Raw genomic sequence first — 25,655 nt, 5'->3', positions numbered from 1 at the left:
CACTCCACTCCTCACCTCTGGTAACCACAAATCTGATCTCTTTTTCTATGAGATTGTTTGCTTTTGAAGTATAATTGACCTACAACAGTATGTTAGTTCCTGTTTCACAACACAGTGATTCAATGTTTCTATACATTTCAAACTGATCACCACAATAAGTCTAGTTATGCTATGTCACTATACAAAGATATTACATAGTTATTGACTATATTCCCCATACTATATATTTCTTACACATGACTCATATATTTGCAACTGGAAGTCTGTACCTCTTAATCTCACCCATCTATTTCTTTCCTCCTCCCTGCCCACTCTCCTCTGGCAAACACCTGTTTGTTCTCTGCAACTAGAACTCTGTTTCTATTTTAAGTTTGTTCACTTGTTTTGTTTATTTAGACTTCACATATAAATGAAATCATACAGTATTTGTCTTTCTCTATCTGATTTATTTCACTTAGCATAATGCCCTCTAGGTCCATCCATGCTGCAAAAGGCAAGATTTCATTCCTTTTTATGGCTGAGTAATATTCCATTGCATATATGTATACGTATATGTATACATACACAATGTGAGATATATATATATATCTCACATCTTCTTTATCCATTCATCAACTTAGGCTGCTTCACATCTTGGCTATTGTAAATAATGCTGCTATGAACATAGGGGTGCATATTCTTTTCTAATTAGTGTTTTGGTTTTCTTCAGATAAATACCCAGGAGTAGAACTGCTGGATCGTATGGTAGTTCTATTTTTAGTTTTTTGAGGAACCTCCACACTGACTCCATAGTGACTGTGCCAATTTACATTCCCACCACCAGTGCATGAGGGTTCCCTTTTCTCCACATCCTCGCCAACACTTGTTATTTGTTGTCTTTTTGATAACAGCCATTCTGACAGGTGTGAGGTTATACCTCATTGTAGTTTTTTTGTTTTGTTTTTTTTGCGGTACGCGGGCCTCTCACCGCCGCGGCCCCTCCGACTGCGGAGCACAGGCTCCAGATGCGCAGGCCCAGCAACCACGGGTCATGAGCCCAGCCGCTCCGTGGCATGTGGGATCCCCCCGGACCGGGGCACGAACCCGCGCCCCCCGCATCAGCAGGCGGACTCCCAACCACTGCGCCACCAGGGAAGCCCCCCTCATTGTAGTTTTGATTCAAAGTTCCCTGATGGGGCTTCCCTGGTGGCGCAGTGGTTAAGAATCCACCTGCTAATGCAGGGGACATGGTTTGAGCCCTGGTCTGGGAAGATCCCACATGCCACGGAGCAACTAAGCCCATGCGCCACAACATCATTTACTGAAGAGGCTGTCTTTTCCCCACTGTATATTTTTGCCTCCTTTGTCATAGATTAATTGACCATATAAGTGTGGGTTAATTTGTGGGCTCTCTATTCTGCTCCATTGATTTAGGTGTCTTTTTTTGTGCCAGTACCACACTGTTTCGATTACTGTGGCTTTGTACTATAGTCTGAAGTCAGGGAACATGATACCTCCAGCTTTGTTCTTCTTTCTCAAGATTGGTTTGGCTACTCGGGAATCTTTCATGTTTCCATACAAATTTTAGAATTCTTTGTTCTAGTTCTATGAAAAGTGCCACTGGCATTTGATAGGGTTTGCACTTTATCTGTAGATTGCCTTGGGTATAGTCATTTTAACAATATTAATTCTTCCAATCCATGAACACAGTATATCTTTCCACCTGTTTGTGTCATCTTCAATTTCTTTCATTGGTGTCTTACAGTTTTTGGAGTACAGGTATTTTCTTCCATAGTTAGATTTATTCCTAGGTACTTTACTCTTTTTTTTTTTTTTTTTTTTTTTTTTTTTTTTTGCGGTATGTGGGCCTCTCACTGCTGCAGAGCACAGGCTCCGGATGTGCAGGCTCAACAGCCATGGCTCAAGGGCCCACCTGCTCCACAGCATGTGGGATCCTTCCAGACCGGAGCAAGAACCCACGTCCCCTGCATTGGCAGGCAGACTCTCAACCACTGCACCACCAGGGAAGCCCAACTCTTTTTGATGCAATTGTAAATAGGATTGTTTTCTTAATTTCTCTGATAGTTCACGTTAGTGTACAGAAGTGCAACAGATTTTGTATCCTGCAACTTTACCAAACTCACTGATGAGCTCTTCTAGGTTTTTGGTGGTGTCTTTAGGATTTTCTACATATAATATCATGTCATCTGCAAACAGTGACAGTTTTACTTCTTCCTTTCCAATTTGGATTCTTTTTATTTCTTTTTCTTATCTGACTGCCTTGGCTAGAACTTCCAATACTATGTTGAATAAAAGTGGTGAGAGTGAACATCCTTGTCTTGTTCGTGATCTTAGAGGAAATGCTTTCAGCTTTCCAACACTGAGTATGATGTTAGCTGTAGGCTTGTCAGATATGGCCCTTGTTATGTTGAGGTATGTTCCCTCTATACACACTTTTTGAGAGTTTTTATCATACATGGATGTTGAATTCTGTCAAAAGCCTTTTCTGCATCTATTGAGATAAACATATAATTTTTATTCTTCAATTTAATGTTGTGTGTCACACTGATTGATTCGTGAATATTGAACCATACGTGCATCCCTGGGATAAATCCCACTTCATCATGGCGCATGATCCTTTTAATGTATTGTTGAATTCAGTTTGCTAATGTTTTGCTGGGAATTTTTACATGTATGTTCATCAGTGGTATTAGCCTGTAATTTTCTTTTTTCGTGGTGTCTTTATCTGATTTTAGTATCAGGGTGATGCTGGCCTCATGTAATGAGTTTGAAGTATTCTTTCCTCTACAAGTTTTTGGAACAGTTTGAGAAGGACAGGTATTAACTCTTCTCTAAATGTTTGGTAAATTCAACTGTGAAGCCATCCGGTACTGAACTTTTGTTTGTTAGGAGTTTTTTAAATTACTGATTCAATTTCATTACTGGTAATTGGTCTGTTCATATTTTCTATTTCTTCCTGGTTCAGTCTTGGGAGATGGTAAATTTCTAGGAATTTGTCCATTTCTTCCAGGTTGTCCATTTTATTGGCATATAGCTGTCTGTAGTAATTTTTTATGATCTTTTGTATTTCTCTGGTGTCAGTTGTGACTTCTTTTCCATATCTGAATTTATTGATTTGGGCCCTCTTTTTTTCTTGATGAGTCTGGCTAAAAGTTATCAATTTTGTTTATTTTTTCAAAGAACCAGCTCTTTGAAAGTTTCACTGATCTTTTCTATTGTTTTTTTAATCTCCATTTCATTTATTTATTTATTTTTATTTTGGTTGTGCCAGGTCTTAATTGCTGCAGGTGGGCTCCTTAGTTTCAGCTCGTGGGCTTCTTAGCTGCAGCACATGAACTCTTAGTTGTGGCATGCATGTGGGATCTAGATCCCTGACCAGGGATCAAACCTGCGTCCCCTGCATTTGAAGGCAGATTCTTAACCACTATGCCACCACGGAAGTGCCTCATTTATTTCTCCTCTGATTCTTTACGATTTCTTCCCTACTAACTTTGTGCTTTGTTGGTTTCTGTTTTTGTTTTAGTTCCTTTAGGTGTATGGTTAGGTTGTTTATTTGAGATTTTTCTTGTTTCCTGAGGATGTTATAAACCTCCCTCTTAGAACTGCTTTTGCAGGTGGATTTAGTGATGTGGTGGACTGGCACAAGTCAATGCCATGTTAGAATATGTTCAAGGAGAAAAATGTTCAACAGTAAATTCAGACAATGGTTCAAGAAATTACACTGAAAGGGCAGTACAGAAATGGGGTGGTAGCTGGAAGAAGTCTTTCTCTTTTAAAAATGGAAGAAATAACAGCATAAATGCTGATGAGATAGTTACAGCAGAGGGGGAAATTGATAAATGCAGTAGAGAAAGGGAAAACTGCTGCAGCATTATACTTGAGGGGGCAAGTGCAGATGGGATCTGACACTGAAGTCAAGGGGATTGTTGGCCTTAGCAGGGGAAAACAGATATAGTTTATCCTTAGTAACAGAAGAGAAGGTATAAATGCATAAATACAGGTAGGTGAATAGATGTCATGGAAATTCTCTTCCAACTGTCCCAGTTTCCTCAGAGAAACAGGAAGAAAGTTCATCAGTGGAGACGGAGATGGGACAGAAGGTATTGTAGCATAGGTTTAAAAAAAAAGGAAAAAGTATGAAATAGTAATCTAAGAGAGTGGGAGAGTGAATGAACTAAAGAAACACAGTGTGACTGAATTAAAGTAAAATCAGTTGCCAGGTTATTCTCCACCTAAGTTTGGCCCCACTGGTGCAGGTAAAGATACAAAACAGGTGGAGATGAAGGGATAATGAGGATACAGGTTAGTCAAATAAGTACAATTAAGAGAGAGACCAGGAGAGGAATTGAGGGTGTATGCAAAGGAGTGCTAATAATGATTGACCATGGAAAATCAGAGTAAGGAGAGTGAAAAGCTGATCAGACTGATAGACTGTTGGTCCTGGTGGAGTCTGAATATTAAAGGGAGTGAAGTGGAAAGGTGGAGAGTTTCATTTGGAGAGTAAGATATTTACAGCTAAAATTGTCATAAAAGGTTAAGAATTACTACAGCATAGAACCAGATCCTTGGGATTCCTACATTTAATAAGAAAGTTCAGTGTAGAGGTAAAATGAGAATCCATATGTAAGGTCTGAATGGCAGGTAAGAGAATTAAAGGTAGATGATGGAATACAGCCTTGGAATTCCTCATTTTCTCTGTATAATTTATCAAAAACTCTTAGAGAAAACTAATTCCAACTTTTCTAAGGAAAACAATGGTTCAGGTTTAAAAAAAAACAACCCTGTTTGTCTGCTTAATCGTTGTTCAAAATGTATTCATGGTTTCTAAAGTCCTACACCTCTCTGCTTACAAAGTTAAATATATAAACTAACTTAAATTAAATAAAGTTAACTGCCATTCTCTTTAGTTTATCTCTTGACACCAGTATTAATAATTTCCACATTTCCCAGAGAGAAATCATTAGTTTAAGAGGAAAAAGCATCTTTCATATTTAAAGATTTCAAAGCAAACCATCACCCAAATACATAAACATTCATCTGCATATTCTTTAATTATCTACTTTTCAAATCCACCTACAAGACATAACTTTATATCCAATCTGTTGAACAGTTAAATATATAATTAAAATGGTACTTTTCATAGCCTGAAAAAAAATGAGTCTGGGTTTCAGCCTGGCATACAATTATTAAAATCTATTAAATTCATAGTTAGTGTGAATGACAACAGCAGTTATTTGCTTTACTTACCTCCTTAATAGCATCTTCATTAGGAAGAATGGAACATAAGCACGTGATATAGGCTTGCTGAAAAGATGACACATTTGAAATTTCTTTAGATTCTGCACATAGTTTTGATAAAGCAGTAGCCTGGGGGATGCAGTTAGATTTCAACAAATGTTTTATTCGCATTTGCAGAAAGAAAGGTCCTTCTTGTGCAATCAATTTATTGACTAGAAAAAAGGAAAAATAAAACAGTTTGATAACATACCACATAACACGTCAAGGTTGTAAAGATGAAAGTTTGATATCTTTTGTTGTTGCTTGTTTTTAGTGGACAAAAAGTCAGCTGATATAATTGGAAGTTTATTCTGATCTCAGTACTCATCTAACAGAGCAAAGAGCAAAATAAATTAATGTTGCTAATTATTCCCACATTACTTAGTAGTTTTATTTTGAACACCATACCTTTTAATAAAGCTACTATTAACATTTCATCAAAATTTATTCTTTCACCTTCTCCTCCCTCACTTTCTGATAAGGATAGTAAGGAACAATGAAATGAACTATAAACTTAAGTACCAGGCAAAAAGGCAAGTATCCTATGTAATATTAACAACTACCACTTGTACACTTATGAGGTACCAAGCTTTAAACTGACTGTTTTTATATACCTCTCATTTATTCTTCACACCACCACCAAGGCAAGTATTGTTATCCCCAGTTTAAGGTTAGGAAAATTAATACTCAGAGAAATTAGGTAACTTGCCAAGGATTCCAAAGCCAGTGGTGGTCTTTCCTCTAAACCAGGCATTTCTCAAAGTGTGTTCCACCGACCAAAAGACCTGAGAGATAGTCCTAGAAAAAAAAAGGATTCCTTGGTCAAATCTCTGAACAGTCCTGCAATGAAGAAAACTGTTCACTTTTATTTAACCCAATGTTTCCCAAACTGATTTGACCAGAGAACCCTTTTACACATATCATTAGCACAACGTAAAATCTACGTTCCTGGTTCAGTACACACTTTGGAAAATGCTGCTCTGAGCAGTACTCAATATTAAGCACCTGAACACCAATTTGTACAGTGTTCTGGACAAGCCCTCGATTTACAAATAGTAAATACTTAACAAGTGTGTGGCATCGTTACACAGTATTATTTAAAGAACAGAGGGGGGAATATACATGTCAAGATGAGTGGCAAGCAAACAACCTGCTTTAGGTGGTTCACCTAAAACAGTGTTTCTTTTTTTAAAAAATTAATTAATTTATTTATATTTGGCTGTGTTGGGTCTTCGTTTCTGTGCGAGGGTTTCCTCTAGTTGCGCGAGCGGGGGCCACTCGTCATCACGGTGCACGGGCCTCTCACTGTCGAGACCTTCTCTTATTGCGGAGCACAGGCTCCAGACGTGCAGGCTCAGTAGCTGTGGCACACGGGCTTAGTTGCTCTGTGGCATGTGGGATCTTCCTAGACCAGGGCTCGAACCCGTGTCCCCTGCATTGGCAGGCAGATTCTCAACCACTGCGCCACCAGGGAAGCCCTAAAACAGTGTTTCTTAAACTTGAAAGTGCCTTCTGAACCACTGGGGGAACTGTAGTAAAATGCAGATGCTAATTCAGTAGGTCTGGGATGGGACCTGAGACTGTGCTTTTCTAATAAGCCTCTCAGGTAACAGCCATGCTACTAGGTCTACAGGCCACATGTGGAATAGAAATCATTAATATTAATGATAAACCACCGGGATGGTGGGATGGGGAGGGAGAGACCACTGGCCCAATCTTAACTACATATCAGAATCAACTGTAGAGATTTTTAAATTCTTTTTTAAAAAATAGGTAACACCATATACGCAAACGACACAAAATTCAAAAGGCACACCAAAAGGTATACAGTTAAAAGTTGTCTCCCTTCTACTCTGACTCCAGTCCCCTAGTCTCTCTCCCCAAGAAACAATAATCATTTCCAATTTTTTGTTTATCCTTCCAGAAACATTCTTAGTACAGAAGACATATTTCTTTTCCCACTTACTATATCATACGGGTCATTCTATCACATCACTGTACATTGAGAGCTACCTCAATACTTTTAACAAATAAGTACTGTTCCACTGTAGGGATATAACTAATTTAACCAATCCCCTCCTGATACACTTGCAAGTTGTTTCCAATCTTTGACAACCGTCAATAAGGCTACAATTTACAGTCCTGTACAGAGGCCATTTCACACATGCACGACTGTATCTATAGCAAAAATTCCTAGAAGTGAAATTACTGCCAAATTAATCTCCACAGATTGTACCAATTTACACTCCCAGCACTTATAGGTGGAAGCTGCCTGTTTCCTGTGGCACTTCAAAAAGGTCTGTATTCCAGAGCTCCAACCCTGGAGATTTTGATTTAGCAGGTAGAGCCTGGACCTTGGGTGGTGTGTGTGTGTGTTCTGGTTTTAAATTCCATAGATACTAATACACAGTCAAGGTCAAAAGGCATGGACAGAAAATAGATCATTTGCATTTGGACTTTTCTCTATTTTAGTCCCACAAGCACTAAATTCCACAAAATGAACTCACAATCATATCTCAAATAGCTCCTCGTTCCTTACTTCTATTTTCAGTAATGGTATTCTCTCAATCATAAAGAAATGAAATTTTGGCATTATCCTTCCTTGCCAAATCCTTTCCTAAGGAAATCAACTTAGTTACTGTGTCCTGGCAATTCTTTTTTAAATTCTCTCCAACCTAGCTCCTCCATATTATTTCCTGCCACATCTGTCCCCTACATCCTAAACTGCCTAATATCAGATTATGCTCTATTTATCTGCTCTACCAAGTTGTATGCATTTTCACAAATCTCACACCTGAAAACAGGCATGTTATCTATACAACCCACCCCCTTCTAAATTCCCACAGCATTTTACTTCTTTTACCACACTTAGTTTTCTCTTTAAGTACAATAATAAATGATTAGAGTGTAAGATCTCAGGTTGTGGAATCACAAAACTGAGGTTGAATCATGACTCTCACATATACTAGCTGTGAGGCCCTTGGACAAATTAGTAGACCTGTCTGAGCCTCAAGTTTCTTCATCTATGAAAAGGTTAGTAATATCTACCCCAAAGAGATGAAAGAATCATAAATGAAATACCAGAATGCAAGTAAGACACAGAGCACAGGGCCAGGCAGAGTAAATGCTCAATACTACTTGCTATTATTTGTCCCTGATATCCCCCTTATTACACTGTCAGCAATTTGTGTACGAATACCATGCCTTGTTAACTTTTGTATCCCCTACAGCACTAAGCACAATGCTTTATATATTACAGATGTTCAATAAAACCATATATTTAGCAACCAATGGTTATCACTTTAATCAATCAAAAACTTTTAGATATCTCCGTATCTGGGCTCAGATCCTGCCTCCACAGTTTTAACTACACGGCCTTGGGCATGTGTAATCTCTTGCCTGTTTAATGGATTACAGGAGATAGAAAGCACTAATACTGTGCCCATCACATAGCAGGCATTCTATAAATCGTAGCTATTATTTCTATGAGGTAAAACTATTTTACTCAACATATTACAGCCACAGTTAAACCACTGTAACAATTTTTAACACACAGATCAAACTTGCATTTTAAAAATCATTTTAAGTTATGTTAAAATCAATACTTAACTGTATTTTTAAAAAGGAAATCCATCCATAGATTTCAAAATATATATATATATATTTTTTGCAGTACACGGGCATCTCACTGTTGTGGCCTCTCCCGTTGCGGAGCACAGGCTCCGGACGCGCAGGCCCAGTGGCCATGGCTCATGGGCCCAGCTGCTCCGTGGCATGTGGGATCTTCCCGGACCGGGGCACGAACCCGTGTCCCCTGCATCGGCAGGTAGACTCTCAACCACTGCGCCACCAGGGAAGCTCACATTTCAATATTTAAAATGACATAATGAAGTGTACACTAAGATGTCTCACTCCCAACTGTGATCCCTTCTGTATATTATTTTTTTCTAAACATTTTAATACAAAATAAAAATGTTTAATCATATACCCTCTCCTCCATCTAGGTTCAACAACTGAACTGTTTTGCCATATTTCTTTATCTAGCTTTTCTTTTTCTCAGCCACTTAAAAGTAAGGTGCAAACATCATGGCAGTTTACCTCATATATACTTCAACATGTAAAAAATGGTAACATTTAAGGTCCAGCTAAAAATTTTGTTCTTTTCTAACAGAAAAGAGTGTTTTTGTTTTTACTGAAGGCTCAGGTGGCACATGACAATTCATAAAATGGCTTCAGAGGTAGGTGGTAGAAGGGAAAAAGTGAACTGGGGTGGGAAAGAAAAACAACCAGGAAGAAGTAAGAGCTGGCTGGTTCCTTCTCAGCTTGATTTAGGGGAGGAAGTTAGTACCTCTGAACAATTAGGATGGATCTCTTCCCTCAACCCTTGGTAGGGGAGAGAAAAAAAAAGAACAAAAGGCTGCTGCTTTGGCTCTCCTGAGTCTCAAGGAAAATGGGGAAAAGCCAGTGCTTTAGGCTTCCCTGGTGGCGCAGTGGTTGAGAGTCCGCCTGCCGATGCAGCAGACGCAGGTTCGTGCCCTGGTCCGGGAGGATTCCACATGCCGCGGAGCAGCTGGGCCTGTAAGCCATGGCCGCTGAGCCTGCACGTCCGGAGCCTGTGCTCCGCAACAGGAGAGGCCACAACAGTGAGAGGCCCACGTACTGCAAAAAAAAAAAAAAAAAAAAGAATCCACCTGCCAATGCAGGGGACACGAGTTCAAGCCCTGGTCCGGGAAGATCCCACATGCCATGGAGCAACTAAGCCCGTGCACCACAACTACTGAGCTTGCGCTCTAGAGCCCGCAAGCCGCAACTGCTGAGCCTCCGTGCCACAACTACTGAAGCCCGCAGGCCTAGAGCCCATGCTCTGCAACAAGAGAAGCCACCACAATGAGAAGCCCATGCACCATAACGAAGAGTAGCCCCTGCTCGCTGCAACTAGAGAAAGCCCGCGTGCAGCAACAATGATCCAATGCAGCCAAAAATAAATTTTAAAAAATGTTTTAAATAAAATAAAAATTAAAAAAAGATCTATCTAAAGTGTAAATAAAAACTGTTCTGAAACTCATTATTATTCCAGAAACATACTTAACAGAACGTGATCCTTTTTAACTTTCCACTAACTTAAAGCAAATGAAATCATAATTGTTGGACATATGAGACATTTTGTGTGTCTAAAATGCAAATGTCAACTATGTCAACTCAAACCCATAAATCTTCTGGACTTAAACTGACAACTTTGTAAGAATTTTTTCTTTGCATATCTCTATAAAAACGCTAAATTCCAATGTTTCATAAATTTAAAATAAGAAGTAATTTTTTTTCATAATCCTCAGCTGTAGTAACCAGTAAACAAAATATCATTATAAGCAAAGCTCTATTATATACCAAGGACTGGAAGCAGATTATTAATTTCTATCTCAGGAACTCTGTATAAACATTGTCAGTCAATGCAACATTGAAAAACAAGTATAAAGGGATACTTTTAAAACACTACATAAATATTCAAGAATCCTTAAGCAAAACATTAAGTGCTAATGGTTAGTTTTTACTATTCAAAGGATACGAGAATGATTGGTTATAGATACACAGGTGAAATTCACAAAATTTTAACCCAGAAAAAATTTTTAATTCTCTTAGAACTAAATCCTCCTTCAATAGTCAGTATAGTTTTAAGCTTACCTTCTTCTGTTTCTACTGGCTGTTGAGACAGAATTTTAAGAAGAACAGGGTTTTTCCACACCCCCTCCTTGGTAACATGAACCAGTATTTGTAGGTTATTATTCCCAAATTCCAATAATGCATCATGTGACTCCTTAAAAAAAAAAAAAAAGCATATCCAGAAAACAGCCAATATAAAGTCATTTTTCCCTTTCAATATATCTGAATGTCTATGAAAAGACCCGTATCTTGGATTTCCTAGAAATAAATAAGCAGAAAAAAAACTATCCTCAAAGTTTTGTGAAATTCTGTTGCTGCTTTTTAAAACATGAAACTAGGGCATTTTCACTAAGTTAAAGAGTACCTATAAAATATTTTCCTGAATTCTCCTAGGTAAAATTATCACAATTCAATTTACATCCTTGAATTACTCAATTATTTTAAGGCCACTGGCACAGATTTCTTTTAAAAAGATTCTGCAGTATTCACACAGGCAACCTATTCCTTCTAAGAGAAGTATGACTTAATGACATCTATTGTTATATATCTTTTTAATTGTTTAAATTCTTCTATCAAAGAACTTTTAAAATGATAGATGGCTCCAGGGACTTCCTTGGCGGTCCAGCAGTTGGGACTCTGTGCTTCCAATGCAGGGGGCGCAGTTCAGTCCCTGGTGGGGGAACTGTGATCTCACATGCTGCACAGACAAAAAATTTTAAAAAGTACACAAAAAAATGATAGATAGCTCTAGTTAAACGTCATGGAAATGTATGTTATTAGCTGTCATTCTATTTCCTCAGAAAACAAAACGTAATTGCCAATAGTTTATTCTTTAAAATACTTATAAACACAAGGGGCGGGGAGGTAAGGGGTCAGAAATTTAACTTGACATAAATGATTAAGCATATATCTCACTGTCTTTTATTACTAGTGAGGATTATTGGTTGTTTCCATATTCTAAACTTTTGTTTTCCCTTATTTTAGACTGCTGAAATTCTCAAGGAACATAAGCTTTGACTGGTAGCAGTATTTCTTTGGAAAATAAAATATAGGTTAAAAATGTTCACAGACCTAAGACTATAATCTTATATTCACCTAAGTGAAATATAAAAAATAAAGTTCGCTTTTTTTCCCCTTAATTTTCATGTCAGAATGACAGAGTTTTTTTTTTTTTTTTTTTGCATTACGTGGGCTTCTCACTGCTGTGGCCTCTCCCGTTGCGGAGCACAGGCTCTGGACGCGCAGGCCCAGCAGCCATGGCTCACGGGCCTAGCCGCTCCGCGGCATGTGGGATCTTCCCAGACCGGGGCACGAACCCGTGTCCCCTGCATCGGCAGGCGGACTCTCAACCACTGCGCCACCAGGGAAGCCCCAGAATGACAGAGTTTTAATACACACACACACACACACACACACACACACACACACACACACACACACACACACACACACCCATATACTGAGTTATCTTCTGCTAAGAAAGGTTTTAAAACTGACACAGAAAGTGATATTTCCAATTGACAGTTAACTAACAGCAATATTTAAATGCTATAATTTTCCTTTAATGGCTTGAAATGGCTTGACCTGTCCTCAGGCTTCTTTGTCCTTAACTTAGGACAACAGGCATTTACTTTGCAGTGAAGATGAAGATTCTATGTCAGAATGTGCTGTGTGTGGTTAACATATTTGTAATACCTAACAGCCCTATACCATTACACTTTAGCAGAACACTGTCACCCCCATGATACATAGTAACTAAAATAAAAAGCCACTGTTTGGGTTAAAAACAAAAACAATTTTCTAATTTTTCATCTGTTCAAAATACAGTTTATTCTGAGTAAGAATGATGTGTAATCCTTTATTACATATATATACACATACACACACACATATATATATATATATATATTATAGCAAAGTTACTTTTAAAAAATAACATTAGGTGGTCCAGTGGTTAGGACTCTGCGTTTCCACTGCAGGGGGCATGGGTTCAATCCCTGGTCAGGGCAGTAAGATCCCACAAGCCTCACAGTGCAGCCAATGAATGAATAAATGAATGAATGAATGAAGAGAGAAGAAGGAAGGAATGAAGGGAGGGAGGGAGGCAGGGAGGAAGGCACTTTAAAAAAATAAAAAATAACATTAAATAGAGTCCTTAAAAACTATGGTGGAATTTTAAAAGTAATTAAAAAACTTAGATCTGTTTCTCTTTTAAGGTAAAACTATCCATATCTTGAAATCTACAATACAGAAATACTAGCACAAGATGTTCACTCTAGCACTGTTTACAATAAACAGCAAAGAGATTTGGCCAAATAATTTATGGTGCAACCACATAACAGAATCCCAGGCAGTCATCAAGGGAGAGCTACATATGCAATCCTAGATACATGTCCATGTTAAAATCATTAAGTTAAAAAAAGTTGCAAAAAAACAGGATCTCATTTTTCTTTATTTAAAATTTCATTTCAGAACATATTTTTATATCCATAATGAAAAGGTCTGGAGGTGTTACACAAGCTGTAAACAGTGGTTGAGAATGCTCTCTGTGGCCTGCTCTTGTAAAACTATTCTCTTACCAAAGTATCCTCAAAACTACCTGCTGCCTTATCCATTTATCACCTAAAATAAGAAAACCTCAAGGTTTTATGTTTCAGATTTCTACAGGGACCATGTCTTATATTTATCTGTACCTCTACTGCATTTATTAAACACATATTCAGAAATGTGAATATATATATCCTAAATGTCTGATAAACACCGGGCAAAGTTACACAGGTCGGAGGGAAGGCAAATATTTTATTCAGGCATACAATCTAAGAAAAGAACAAAGAAATATGAGAGTATTCTCTCTTCAAAGGATACTACTAATAATAATAGTAACAGCCTTAATAAGAATAAGAACACTTGCCCTTCTAGAATGTCGTATGCCAGGACAAAACTACTGGCAGGCAGAATGACAAAATCAATATGCTTTGTATGAAAGATGATTTTAACAGCAGCTGTATGAATATGTGAAGAGTTAGGACATTATAGGGATTAAATCAGGCCAAGAACATGACAAAGAATTCTTCTCCTCAAACAGAAAATCTAAAGATTAACATTATATCATTTCATTTTGGATTTTTTATCCTAGAGGAAAGAAATTTCCAGATAACGAGGTGTGTCTGTTAACATGCAAATCTTTACTTATGCCTTCATGAAACAGGTGCAGGCTACTATGGAGTTTGTGTCCTTGAGGAAGCAGTTAAACAAAGCAAGCTCTAGGTATAAATCTAGGTGTAACTTTGGGCAAGCTAATTCACCTCTCTATGCCTGTCTCCCCATTTATAAATGGAGATTCAAATGATCTCTATGGTATAAGGTTTGCAATTTGATTAAAAGATACAAAATGTAAAAACAATGTAGAGTACTGTTTGGTACATAATTAATGATAATAAATGAATGGTAGCTATTTACTTATTATGTCTATTTTCTTTAAATAGTTTTTCTATCTCTACTGGTAACAGGCAAATTTGCCTCCTGTTGTTTTTCCTCCTACCTTACTCCCCCTTCCCCAACTTGCTACTTTCTGATCTGCTCATCTAAGAATTCTGATAATCAAGCCAATATAAGAGCCAACATAGCTCTCCTGTAAGAAAAATGCATGCACAGAATCTCTGATGACTATTTTTTTTTTTTTTTTTTTTTTTTTTTTGCATTACGTGGGCTTCTCACTGCTGTGGCCTCTCCCGTTGCGGAGCACAGGCTCTGGACGCGCAGGCCCAGTAGCCATGGCTCACGGGCCCAGCCGCTCCGCGGCATGTGGGATCCTCCCAGACCGGGGCACGAACCTGCGTCCCCTGCATCGGCAGGCGGACCCTCAACCACTGCGCCACCAGGGAAGCCCCTCTGATGACTATTTTGATGGTTTAAGAGACGTAGTTAGCATTTTAAGTCCCTGAAGTGTTAGGGGGAAATTACTAGATAAGTGTACTATCAATGAAGCAAATACTGCTACCTTATAAACATATACAATTTTACATTTTTAATAGCTTTATTCTGCCTAAAACTTTGTTTCTGAAGAATGAAAACTTTTTTTGTTGATTTCTAAGCTATGTAAAGGCTAACAAAACCAAATGATAGAAAAAAACAACAACTTTTAGCACACTCCCTTCATCTGGAAGGCCTCCTTCTCATTTCATGAACTTATGACCAATATATTATGAATTTGTTTTTGTTCTAAGTTTCCAATTTTGGTTTGCTGGGAGAAATTAACTACGTGTCTTGAATACCTAAACAGAGACCTTTTTTGAGGCCACATCAACTCACCTGTAAAGACTGAAGGAAGAGTACCCAGGCTTCACATGGCAGTTCACTTTCAGACACTGAAAGCAGTAATTCAAAACAACTCCTGGAATATGAATAACTAAGTCAGTATATAACGGTGGTTATAGTCATAATCAAGTACAGTATGACAGTGATACTGAATATACATTTTACATTTATTTAGACTATTTTAAATTTGTTTTTCACTCTTCAAAATTGCATTCAACATTGTTATATTAACTTTTCAACTTAAGAGAAAAAAGAAAAACTATGAGGCTTTAGAGGAGGAATAATGGGATTATAAAACCAGGAATGTTTATCTTGCAAAAAAAAAGTATAAAGTTAGAGGTTTGGGGTTTGGGAAAATAGGAAGGAAAACAGGTAAGACCAGAGAAAAATAAAATGGACCACCACCCAGACTAGAATTTATCCCACCAAACAATCTGCAAACTGAATCAAGGTGATTCCACAACTAAAAACTAACAGCTGTTGTATTTTTTCAATTTGCAAATAAATACATTAAAGGTGTAACTCTGTCTGCTATTAGGCGGCCAAATATTAAAATAGCAGCTAGATTACCATGGACCCTTGGGGTGGTAATCTTATACTGTACCCTGATATTTTCTGGTAGTATAATTCTTATTTCAAATAATATAATTATATTGCAGAATTTCACAGTGTTTCCCCCCAAAGTGTTCCTCAAAGACCACCACAGCTTCCAGATACTCTTGTCACTTCACTTGATCTATTCTTAAGGACAGAGAGAAAATGCATCATTCTAAGCCTGAGTAGGAAAAGAGACTCGAGGCAATTAAAGATTATGTTGCTTGGCCGGAGCTTCACTTATACTTCATCTCCTGAAAATGTGAATATAAAGGCTCAGAGCAAAGGAAATTTCATTCAAAGGTATGACCCTGATGTTGCTTTGAACAATGTGATACCACAGTAAAGAGAAGTCAGGCAAACATTACAACCAAAAATACTCAATTTTAAGAGGGATTTAAGTTCTTAAACTTACAGTACTAATCTGCCAAGCACTAAGAGGACATCTTCGCATTCAGTAGTTAAATACGGGCGAGCACTGGCAAAGCTTTGGATGGCAAGTCGATATACCTCCAGAAGATACACAATATGTTCTGATGCATTCTTGCTGCTTGCATATTGCAATAAGGTCTAAAAAATAAAGTTAGAGTTTTAATTATTTAAAAAAAAATAAGGACAATGAAACAAACAAGACTATCTTTGTTCTCAAATGCACTACCCCTTCCTTTTTGTGTAACAGATGCATACACCTTTTATTTGCCTTTTTTTTCAACATCTTTATTGGAGTATAATTGCTTTACAATGGTGTGTTAGTTTCTGTTTTATAACAAAGTGAATCAGTTATACATATACATATGTTCCCATATCTCTTCCCTCTTGTGTCTCCCTCCCTCCCACCCTCCCTATCCCACCCCTCTAGGTGGTCACAAACCACAGAGCTGATCTCCCTGTGTTATGCGGCTGGTTCCCACTAGCTATCTATTTTACGTTTGGTAGTGTATGTATGTCCATGCCACTCTCTCACTTTGTCACAGCTTACCCTTCCCCCTCCCCATATCCTCAAGTTCATTCTCTAGTAGGTCTGTGTCTTTATTCCCGTCTTACCCTTAGGTTCTTCATGACCTTTTTTTTTTCTTCTTAGATTCTATATATATGTGTTAGCATACGGTGTTTGTTTTTCTCTTTCTGGCTTACTTCACTCTGTATGACAGACTCTAGGTCCATCCACCTCACTACAAATAACTCAATTTCATTTCTTTTGATGGATGAGTAATATTCCATTGTATATATGTGCCACATCTTCTTTATCCATTCATCTGTCAATGGACACTTAGGTTGCTTCCATGTCCTGGCTATTGTAAATAGAGCTGCAATGAACATATTGGTACATGACTCTTTTAGAATTATGGTTTGCTCAGGGTATATGCCCAGTAGTGGGATTGCTAGGTCGTATGGTTCTATTTGTAGTTTTTTAAGGAACCTCCATACTGTTCTCCATAGTGGCTGCATCAATTTACATACCCACCAACAGTGCAAGAGTGTTCCCTTTTCTCCACACCCTCTCCAGCATTTATTGTTTCTAGATTTTTTTTTTTTTCTTTTTTTGCGGTACGCAGGCCTCTCACTGTTGTGGCCTCTCCCGTTGCGGAGCACAGGCTCCGGACACGCAGGCTCAGCGGCCATGGCTCACGGGCCCAGCTGCTCCGCGGCATGTGGGATCTTCCGGGACTGGGTCACAAACCCGTGTCCCCTGCAACGGCAGGCGGGCTCCCAACCACTGCGTCACCAGGGAAGCCCTGTTTCTAGATTTTTTGATGATGGCCATTCTGACCGGTGTGAGATGATATCTCACTGTAGTTTTGATTTGCATTTGGTTTGTTTAGAGGATTCTATTTTCATCACTTAATGAATTGTTTCTGCTGAGTTAAAGAAAAGGCAGAACTGCTCTTTTGACATGAGAATAAATCTAAGAATAAAGCCATAAAACGCCTATAGTTGTTCTCACTAGAGGTCTGGAGTTACCATCTCTGAAATTCAGTAATGTTTCATTAATACAACATTAAATTGAACACCAACCATGTGCCAATACACTGGGTATACAAGGATAAGAATATGATCCCTGACTTACACAAGAGACTTATTGCTGAGTGTAGCCCTCTCAGCTCTTTTTTCTACACACGTAGAACTTATTAGGCTTAATTTATACTTACCAATTTATAAAAGGTTGAGGTTTTTATTTTTAATGAAGTTTATTTCAAAAACTAATATAATGCCAAATGCCAGTTTATTTGTTTACAATGGGGGACAGTCATATTACCACCTAGGGTCCCCATTCCCCGTACTTTGATATAAGAGGTTATCTGGTGAGTTTAAAATCTAAAACAAAGGAAAACACAACCACAATAAAGCCTGATAAATTACATGTGTTCAAATGACGACAGAAAGCTGGCTTCTATTCTCTCTGGACAGTGTGGAAAATCTGCCAAATTCTGGTTTGGGGTCTCTCTTTCTAGGTTCCACAAAGTTGCTCTCCCTACTATTAATATATTTCTTTCCTCTAACAACTGAATAGGTTTTGCTTATGCTTAACTGATACATCTCATTAGGTTAAGACTTGAATTGTGCAAGTTTCCCCCCCCCCCCCAGAACACACATTCTGACTGGGCTAGGGAGTTAAGGCTACTTCAATAATAATTTCTTCTAACTTCCTGTCTTCTGATTTTTCTGCTTAGTAAACTACAAATAGCTGTGGTGGCACTGCAGGATTCCACTGATCTGCAGTTTTTTTCTGCAGTTTTCACAATAACAGTCCCTATATCTGTTCTGATAATTAAGAACTGACTGGTCTTGATTATTTAAAACAAACAAACTTAACAGGGAAATAAATATATGATCAACCATTATACCATATACAGTAAAAGCTCTCTTAACTAACACATTGGATTATCTGATCTTTGCATACTTGAATGATCAAGCCAGTTAAGCTATTTTAGTACACCCATTTCAATTCAGTATCTTGCTGCTTTATCACAGTCACTTTAGAGAAGTGGGCTCTTTCTGTATTTTCAGAAAAGCATTATGTCCCCATCTAATCAAATCCCAAATTTTAGTAAAATAAGAAAAAAAAACAATAATAACAGAGGATCATAAAACTGAGCCCACAAAAATCCTTTCTAGCTAAAACAGTGAAGAGAAAGAACGCAGAATCGTGTGCTTATCAGTTACATAAATAAGATTTCACATAACCTCTCTGAAGAAATTTATTAAAATCTATGTCAGAAAGAAATTGTTTTAGGTCAGCAAATTACTTACTGTCTGCATTGGTTAATCTGAAAACCAGAGGGCTTTACAAATTTATATTCAGTAGCAGATTTTATGCTCCTGAGGTCAGATTTATCTTATCAATCTTTACAGGCCTAACACTCTTCTACCCCCTTCCATCTCCATAGGACATTCAAGTCTCAATAAATGTTTACTGAATAAATTTACCATTTTACTGAATAAACTCATCATTCTATTCATTTAACAAATATTTTTTGATAGCCTACTCTAGTAAGGAGCTAGGTACTGGGGGGAAAGAGGTGGGGGCCTATCTTCGTGGAGCTTTCAGAATGAGTCAACACAGCATGACAGTTGAAACCACACATACAAATTAACCAACTACTGGCTAAAGTATGCAAAGAGAAGGGCATAGTGCATACAGATGAGGTTATTCTTTCCACAGTCCACCTTCCCACTCAGAAGCTCCTTCCACCAATCTCGTATCTTCTGACACAGACATTCCATTAAGACTCCCAACAAGTTACACAATTTCAAAGATTCAATACCCCATGACTATTTATGTTTACGTTTTTCCCTATACTGATTTATATATTTTTTATATTCCTAAATCTTTTCCCCCTTACATGTTAATCACATTAAGGAGGTGTCCTTAACATGTCCACTATGAGCATACTCTGGACATTGGAAGAATCACTGGAACAATCTTCATTATCATCTTTTTTTAAAATGCAAGGTTAAACTGAATGAATTATAGCCACCCAAATGACATTTTAAGTACCTCATGTAAACAAAGTTCCATCAGAAGCAGAAAAGAAAAATGGAAGTCTCTTATTTTTCTTTAGACATTTAAATTTTAGACACCAACAAAATTGAATAAGAAAGGGGCAATAAATGGTAACTATGATTCCCTCAAGTTCACTGGCATTCTTCAGAGACCAAATTAATGGCCTCTTCTCTTTGTTTCAGAAATTCATTTACGCTACAAAAGCTTACTATGTGGCAATACTGTGCTGGGTACTAGAGATGAAGGCTCTTATCCTGCCCTTAAAGAACTAAATACACTGAGAGGTCAGATAAATTAGCCCAATCAGGTACCATCTTTGATTATTTTAAACATTCTTACTGGGGTGCTCTCATTCATATCCCAGGCAGATTATCTCTCAAGTCCTTGCTATATACCTCAAATGCCTGTTAGACATTTCCATCTGGATGTCCTAGTCAAATCTAAAATTCAACATGTTGAAAACAAACATCTTCCCCAGCAAATATGTTCTTCCTCCTATGTTCCATCTGCTTCTTTTCAGGAGCCAGAGCTAAAAAAACCTGTCCTTGAAACCACCACACCAAAGTTTGCTGATTCAACTGCAGAAATACCTTTGTCTGTGATCTTATGCTTTATTTCTACAGCCAGTAACCTAGACCAGGCCCCCAACATCCCTCACCTGGAATGCTACAACAGTTTACTTCTCTAGGCTAAATATCCTCCAGTTCTGTGTATGTGTTGTAGTCATAACGTATCTGTACACACAAAAAATTAATGCACAGGGGAAAAAACGAGAAGGAACTCAGCTAATATGGTTATTAGCACTGGAGTAGTAGTAGGATTATAAACAATTTTCTATCATTTTTATAATTTTCTGAAATTCTTCCCAAATTTTCTTTAATAAGTATTATTATGTTTACAGTGAAGGAAAGAATCTCTTCCCTATCCCAATTCTATCTATATTCCTCACTACATGGTTTCATACATTCCTTACTACATGGTTTCAAACAGGTTGGTAGCATCCTGACTATTCTCTGAAACTATCAAGGAAGGAGAATTTTTTTCTTCATGATGGTCATATTTTATGCAGGGAGGCATTCCAATTTAAAAGTCAAATGGTTCAAGACTAATTTTTCCAATGGAATAACCATAGTTAATTTTTTTTTTTTTTTTTTTTGCGGTACGCATGCTTCTCACTGTTGTGGCCTCTCCCGTTGCGGAGCACAGGCTCCGGACGCGCAGCCTCAGCGGCCAAGGCTCACAGGCCTAGCCGCTCCGCGGCATGTGGGATCTTCCCAGACTGGGGCACGAACCCGTGTCCCCTGCATCGGCAGGCGGACTCAACCACTGCACCACCAGGGAAGCCCCATAGTTAATATTTTTGAGCACACAGTATGCACTAGGTATCTTCCTAAGAGCTTTACATGCTACGAACATTTAATACAACAACCTGAAGAGCTGGGTGATTTATCATCGGCTCATTTTTAAAATGGGGAAACCAAAGCACAGAGAGATTAAGTTATTTTCCAAAAGACACCTGGTAGTAAATGTTAGGATTCGAACTAAGGTCATCTGACTCCAGAGCCCACACTTACTTACTGTGCTACAAGACTTTTCAGAATGCACAATTCTACAACTATTTTAGGTGTGTTTTAAAACTCTACTTTCCCCACCAGGTGTTAACTTTAATCTTTTACAGCAAGTAGTATCATGGTCATCACTTGGCCTTCTTCCTGAGAGTTTACAACATTTAATTTCCATTTAAAGTGACTGCTTCTGGGGAAAGTTTTCCAGCAATAGTGCTGATTGACACTCCACAGTTCAGAATGCTGGTGGTTCACAAAGAAATGACAAAAAATATCTGGTACTTGTTAAAGCTGCACGTCCTATGGCAACAGGAAATTATGTGACTTTTCATAGATGAGGATTTTCATTATTTCAAATTTTGCACATAAAGCGAGAAATCTTATTGATTTTAATTTCTCAATTCATGAAATTCCCAGAATTACACAAATTTGAGTAAAATGTGATTGCACTACGATAGACAGACTTTCAGCAGGAGGTAGCACTTGAGCTGGATTTCTGAGGTACGGGTCAAGTTTGAAAATGCAAAAGTGAGGGAAACAGGACTCCAAGTAGACAGTAACTTAAACAAAGTCAGATAAGACCAATAGAACAGATAGGGCAAACAGTGACAAGACTTTACATCCGTTGGTGAGGAAGCACGGGAGGTTTCCCTAGAAGAGACTAAGCTGGGTATAAGATGGAATGGGAAGAGAACAGCTGACTGCTTACATTCAGAAAGTGGCTAGAGTAAATTACAACTTTTAAGTCTTTTACATATGTTGCTATTAGGCCCCACCTCACACTTTCTATATTGGTTATAGTTGTTTTTTTAAAATCCAGAAATATGACTTACTTATTACTCTATCTACCTACCTATTCATCTATCCTGGATTCAGTTCATCATCCCAGCCTACCAAGATTATTTTTAGATAGTGATTCTGTCATGGGATTTAACTATGCTATCTAACTTCATTTCATTTTCAAAAATATCTTTTGCTGTTTTTTCATACAATTAATATCCTTTATTGTTTAAGAAATATAGATCAACAGAGAAGTAAAAATAAAAATGTCAACAATCTACACTATCACTACCCAAAAACAGACCACTGTTAACAGGTAATATTAAGCTTGAGGGGTTTTTAATGCCTAAATAGCAGTATTTTAATGGACTCAAACTATACATTGTTTTGTAAAATTTTCTTCAACATCAGTATTTTTATAGTTCACGTGTGTATCACAGTTTATTACTCAAGTCCCTGTTTCTGGGCATGATGGTTTCTAACACTGCATTATTATATATAATATTTAGGACAATGTTCTATAAATGGAATTGCTGGGTCAAAGGATGCATAATTCTTAAGACTTCACATAGTGCCAAATTCTGCACCAGAAAATTTGTTCCAATTTACATTCCTATTATTTATGGAAGATAGTAACAGATTGAGGAACTGTCACAATTATTGTACATTACAACCTAAATACAACTGTTTGAGGGTCAACTGGATAAGGGAAATACATTATTTTGTTTATTCAATTTATAATCTTTTCATTACTACTGCGGTTGAATAAAAATTTTCATGTTTCTTTTACAGCACCCATATGGTACCTTCATTTCAGTTATCAATAACAGTAAGGAAGAGAGCTTGGATGAGAACAGCATCAACAGTTAATCTTCCCAAAAAACTGAAGAGGGAATACATCCTAACTCATTCTATGAGGCCAGCATTACCTTGGTACAAAAGCCAGACAAAGACTACAAGTAAAGAAAACTACAGATCTATATGCCTTATGAACACTGATACAAAAATCATCAACAAAATACTAGCAAACTGAATTCAATGGCATATTAAAATGGATTATACACTATGACCAAGTGGGATTTATTCCTGGAATGCAAGGATGGTAAAGCATATAAAAATCAATTAGTGTACTACACCACATTAAGAGCATGAAGGGAAAAAACCTCACACGATCACCTCCACTGATGCAGAAAGAGTGTTTGAAAAATTCAACAACCTTTCATGCATGATTAAAAAAAAAAAAAAAGGCAAGAAACACTCAACAAACTAGGAGTAGAAGAAAATTACCTCCACATAATATAGACCATGAATGAAAAACCCTCACATTACACTCAATGGTGAAACACTAAAAGCTTTTCCTTTAAGGTCAGGAAGAAGGATATCCACATTCACCACTTCTATTCAATACAGCACTGGAAGTCTCAGTGAGAGAAATTAGGCAAGAAAAAGAAATAAAAGGCATCCAAATTGGAAAGAAAAATACAAGTATCACTGTTTGCAGATGACATGATTTTACATATACAGAATATTAAATATTCCACACCAAAAAAACTATTCATATAAACAAGTTAAGCAACAAAGTTGCAGGATACAAAATCAACATACAAAAACCAGTTGTGGGGCCTCCCTGGTGGCGCAGTGGTTGAGAGTCCGCCTGCCGATGCAGGGGATACGGGTTTGTGCCCCGGTCCGGGGGGATCCCATATGCCGCGGAGCGGCTGGGCCCGTGAGCCATGGCCACTGAGCCTGCACGTCCGGAGCCTGTGCTCCGCAATGGGAGAGGCCACAGCAGTGAGAGGCCTGCGTACCGCAAAAAAAAAAAAAAAAAAAAAAAAAAAAAACCAACCAGTTGTGTTTTTTGTTTTTGGCCACACCACACAGCTTGCAGGATCTTAGTTCCACAACAGGGATCAAACCTGGGCCCACAGCAGTGAAACCACAGAGTCCTGACCACTAGACTGCCAGGGAATTCCCTCAGTTGTGGTTTTATACACTAACAATAAATAATCTGAAAAGGAAGTTAACTATTCCATTTACAATCGCATCAAAAAAAAACAGGAATAAACCAAGGAAGTGAAAGACTTGCACACTGAAAACTATTAAAACTTGATGAGAGGGCTTCCCTGGTGGCACAGTGGTTAAGAATCCGCCTGCCAATGCAGGGACACAGGTTCGAGCCCTGGTCCGGGAAGATCCCACATGCTGCGGAGCAACTAAGCCCATGCACCACAACTACTGAGCCTGTGCTCTAGAGTCCGCGAGCCACAACTACTGAGCCTGAGTGTCATAACTACTGAAGCCCGCGTGCCTAGAGCGTGTGCTCCGCAACAACAAAAGCCACTGCAAGGAGAAGCCAACACACCACAATGAAGAGTAGCCCCCGCTTGCAGCAACTAGAGAAAGCCCGTGCACAGCCACAAAGACCCAGTGCAGCAGCAATCAATCAATCGATAAATAAATTTATATATTAAAAAAACTTGATGAGTGATATTAAAGAAGACACAAATAAATGGCAAGACATGTCATAAAAATGTCCACGGATTCAAAGACAATATTGTTAAGATGTCAATACTATACAAAGCAACCCACAGATTCAATGCAATCCCTATCAAAATCCCAATGACTTTTTTGGGGGGCAGAAATAGAAAAATCCATCCTAAAATTAACACAGAATCTCAAGGGACCTTGAACTGCCAAAACAAACTTGAAAAAGAAGAATGAAGTTGTAAATCTGATACTTTCCGATTTCAAAATTTACTACAAAGCTACAGTAATCAAAGCAGTGTGTACTTGAGTAAAGACGGACACACAGACCAAGGAAATAGAAGACTCCAGAAATAAACCCTCGCATATATGGTCAAATGATTTTCCAGGGTGCCAAGACCATTCAGTGGGGGAAATGACAGTCTTTTCAACAAACGGTGTTGGGAAAATGGAATATCCATATGCAAAAGAATTAGACTCTTACCTTATACCATAAATTAGCTCAAAATAGATCTAAGGTCAGACTGCAAAGGCAAAAGAAATAAAAGCAAAAATAAACAAATGGGACCTAACGAAACTTAAAAACTTTTGCACAGCAAACAAAACCATCAACAAAACGAAAAGACAACCTATGGAACGGGAAAAAATATTTGCAAATGATGTGACTGACAAGAGGTTAATATCCAAAATGTACCAACAACTCCTACAACTCAGTATCAAAAAATCAAACAACAATGGGCTTCCCTGGTGGCGCAGTGGCTGGGAGTCCGCCTGCCGATGTAGGGGACATGGGTTCATGCCCCGGTTGGGGAAGATCCCACATGCCGCGGAGCGGCTAGGCCCGTGAGCCATGGCCGCTGAGGCTGCGCGTCCGGAGCCTGTGCTCTGCAACGGGAGAGGCCCGCCGAAAAAAACCAAAAAACCAAACAACCCGATCAGTATATGGGCAGAAGACCTAAACAGACATCTCTCCA

The 25,655-nt window shown here is 38.2% G+C and overlaps 1 protein-coding gene across 1 annotated transcript in view; it reads right to left on the bottom strand.

The window, feature by feature from the left end:
• The window catches only part of RLF (RLF zinc finger), a gene marked incomplete at its 5' end in the record, with an annotated part of 80,753 nt that overhangs the window by 33,818 nt on the left and 21,280 nt on the right, over nucleotides 1-25,655 (bottom strand). The window contains 4 exons of the mRNA XM_079698211.1: nucleotides 5,248-5,450; nucleotides 10,957-11,089; nucleotides 15,247-15,328; nucleotides 16,262-16,416. Coding sequence (XP_079554337.1) covers nucleotides 5,248-5,450; nucleotides 10,957-11,089; nucleotides 15,247-15,328; nucleotides 16,262-16,416 — 573 coding nt within the window. The remainder of the gene's footprint in view (nucleotides 1-5,247; nucleotides 5,451-10,956; nucleotides 11,090-15,246; nucleotides 15,329-16,261; nucleotides 16,417-25,655) is intronic.

The sequence above is a fragment of the Hyperoodon ampullatus genome, assembly GCF_949752795.1.
Source record: "Hyperoodon ampullatus genome assembly, chromosome: 2".
Classification (NCBI taxonomy): Eukaryota; Metazoa; Chordata; class Mammalia; order Artiodactyla; family Ziphiidae; genus Hyperoodon; species Hyperoodon ampullatus.
This window is presented reverse-complemented; position numbering and strand designations above follow the sequence as displayed.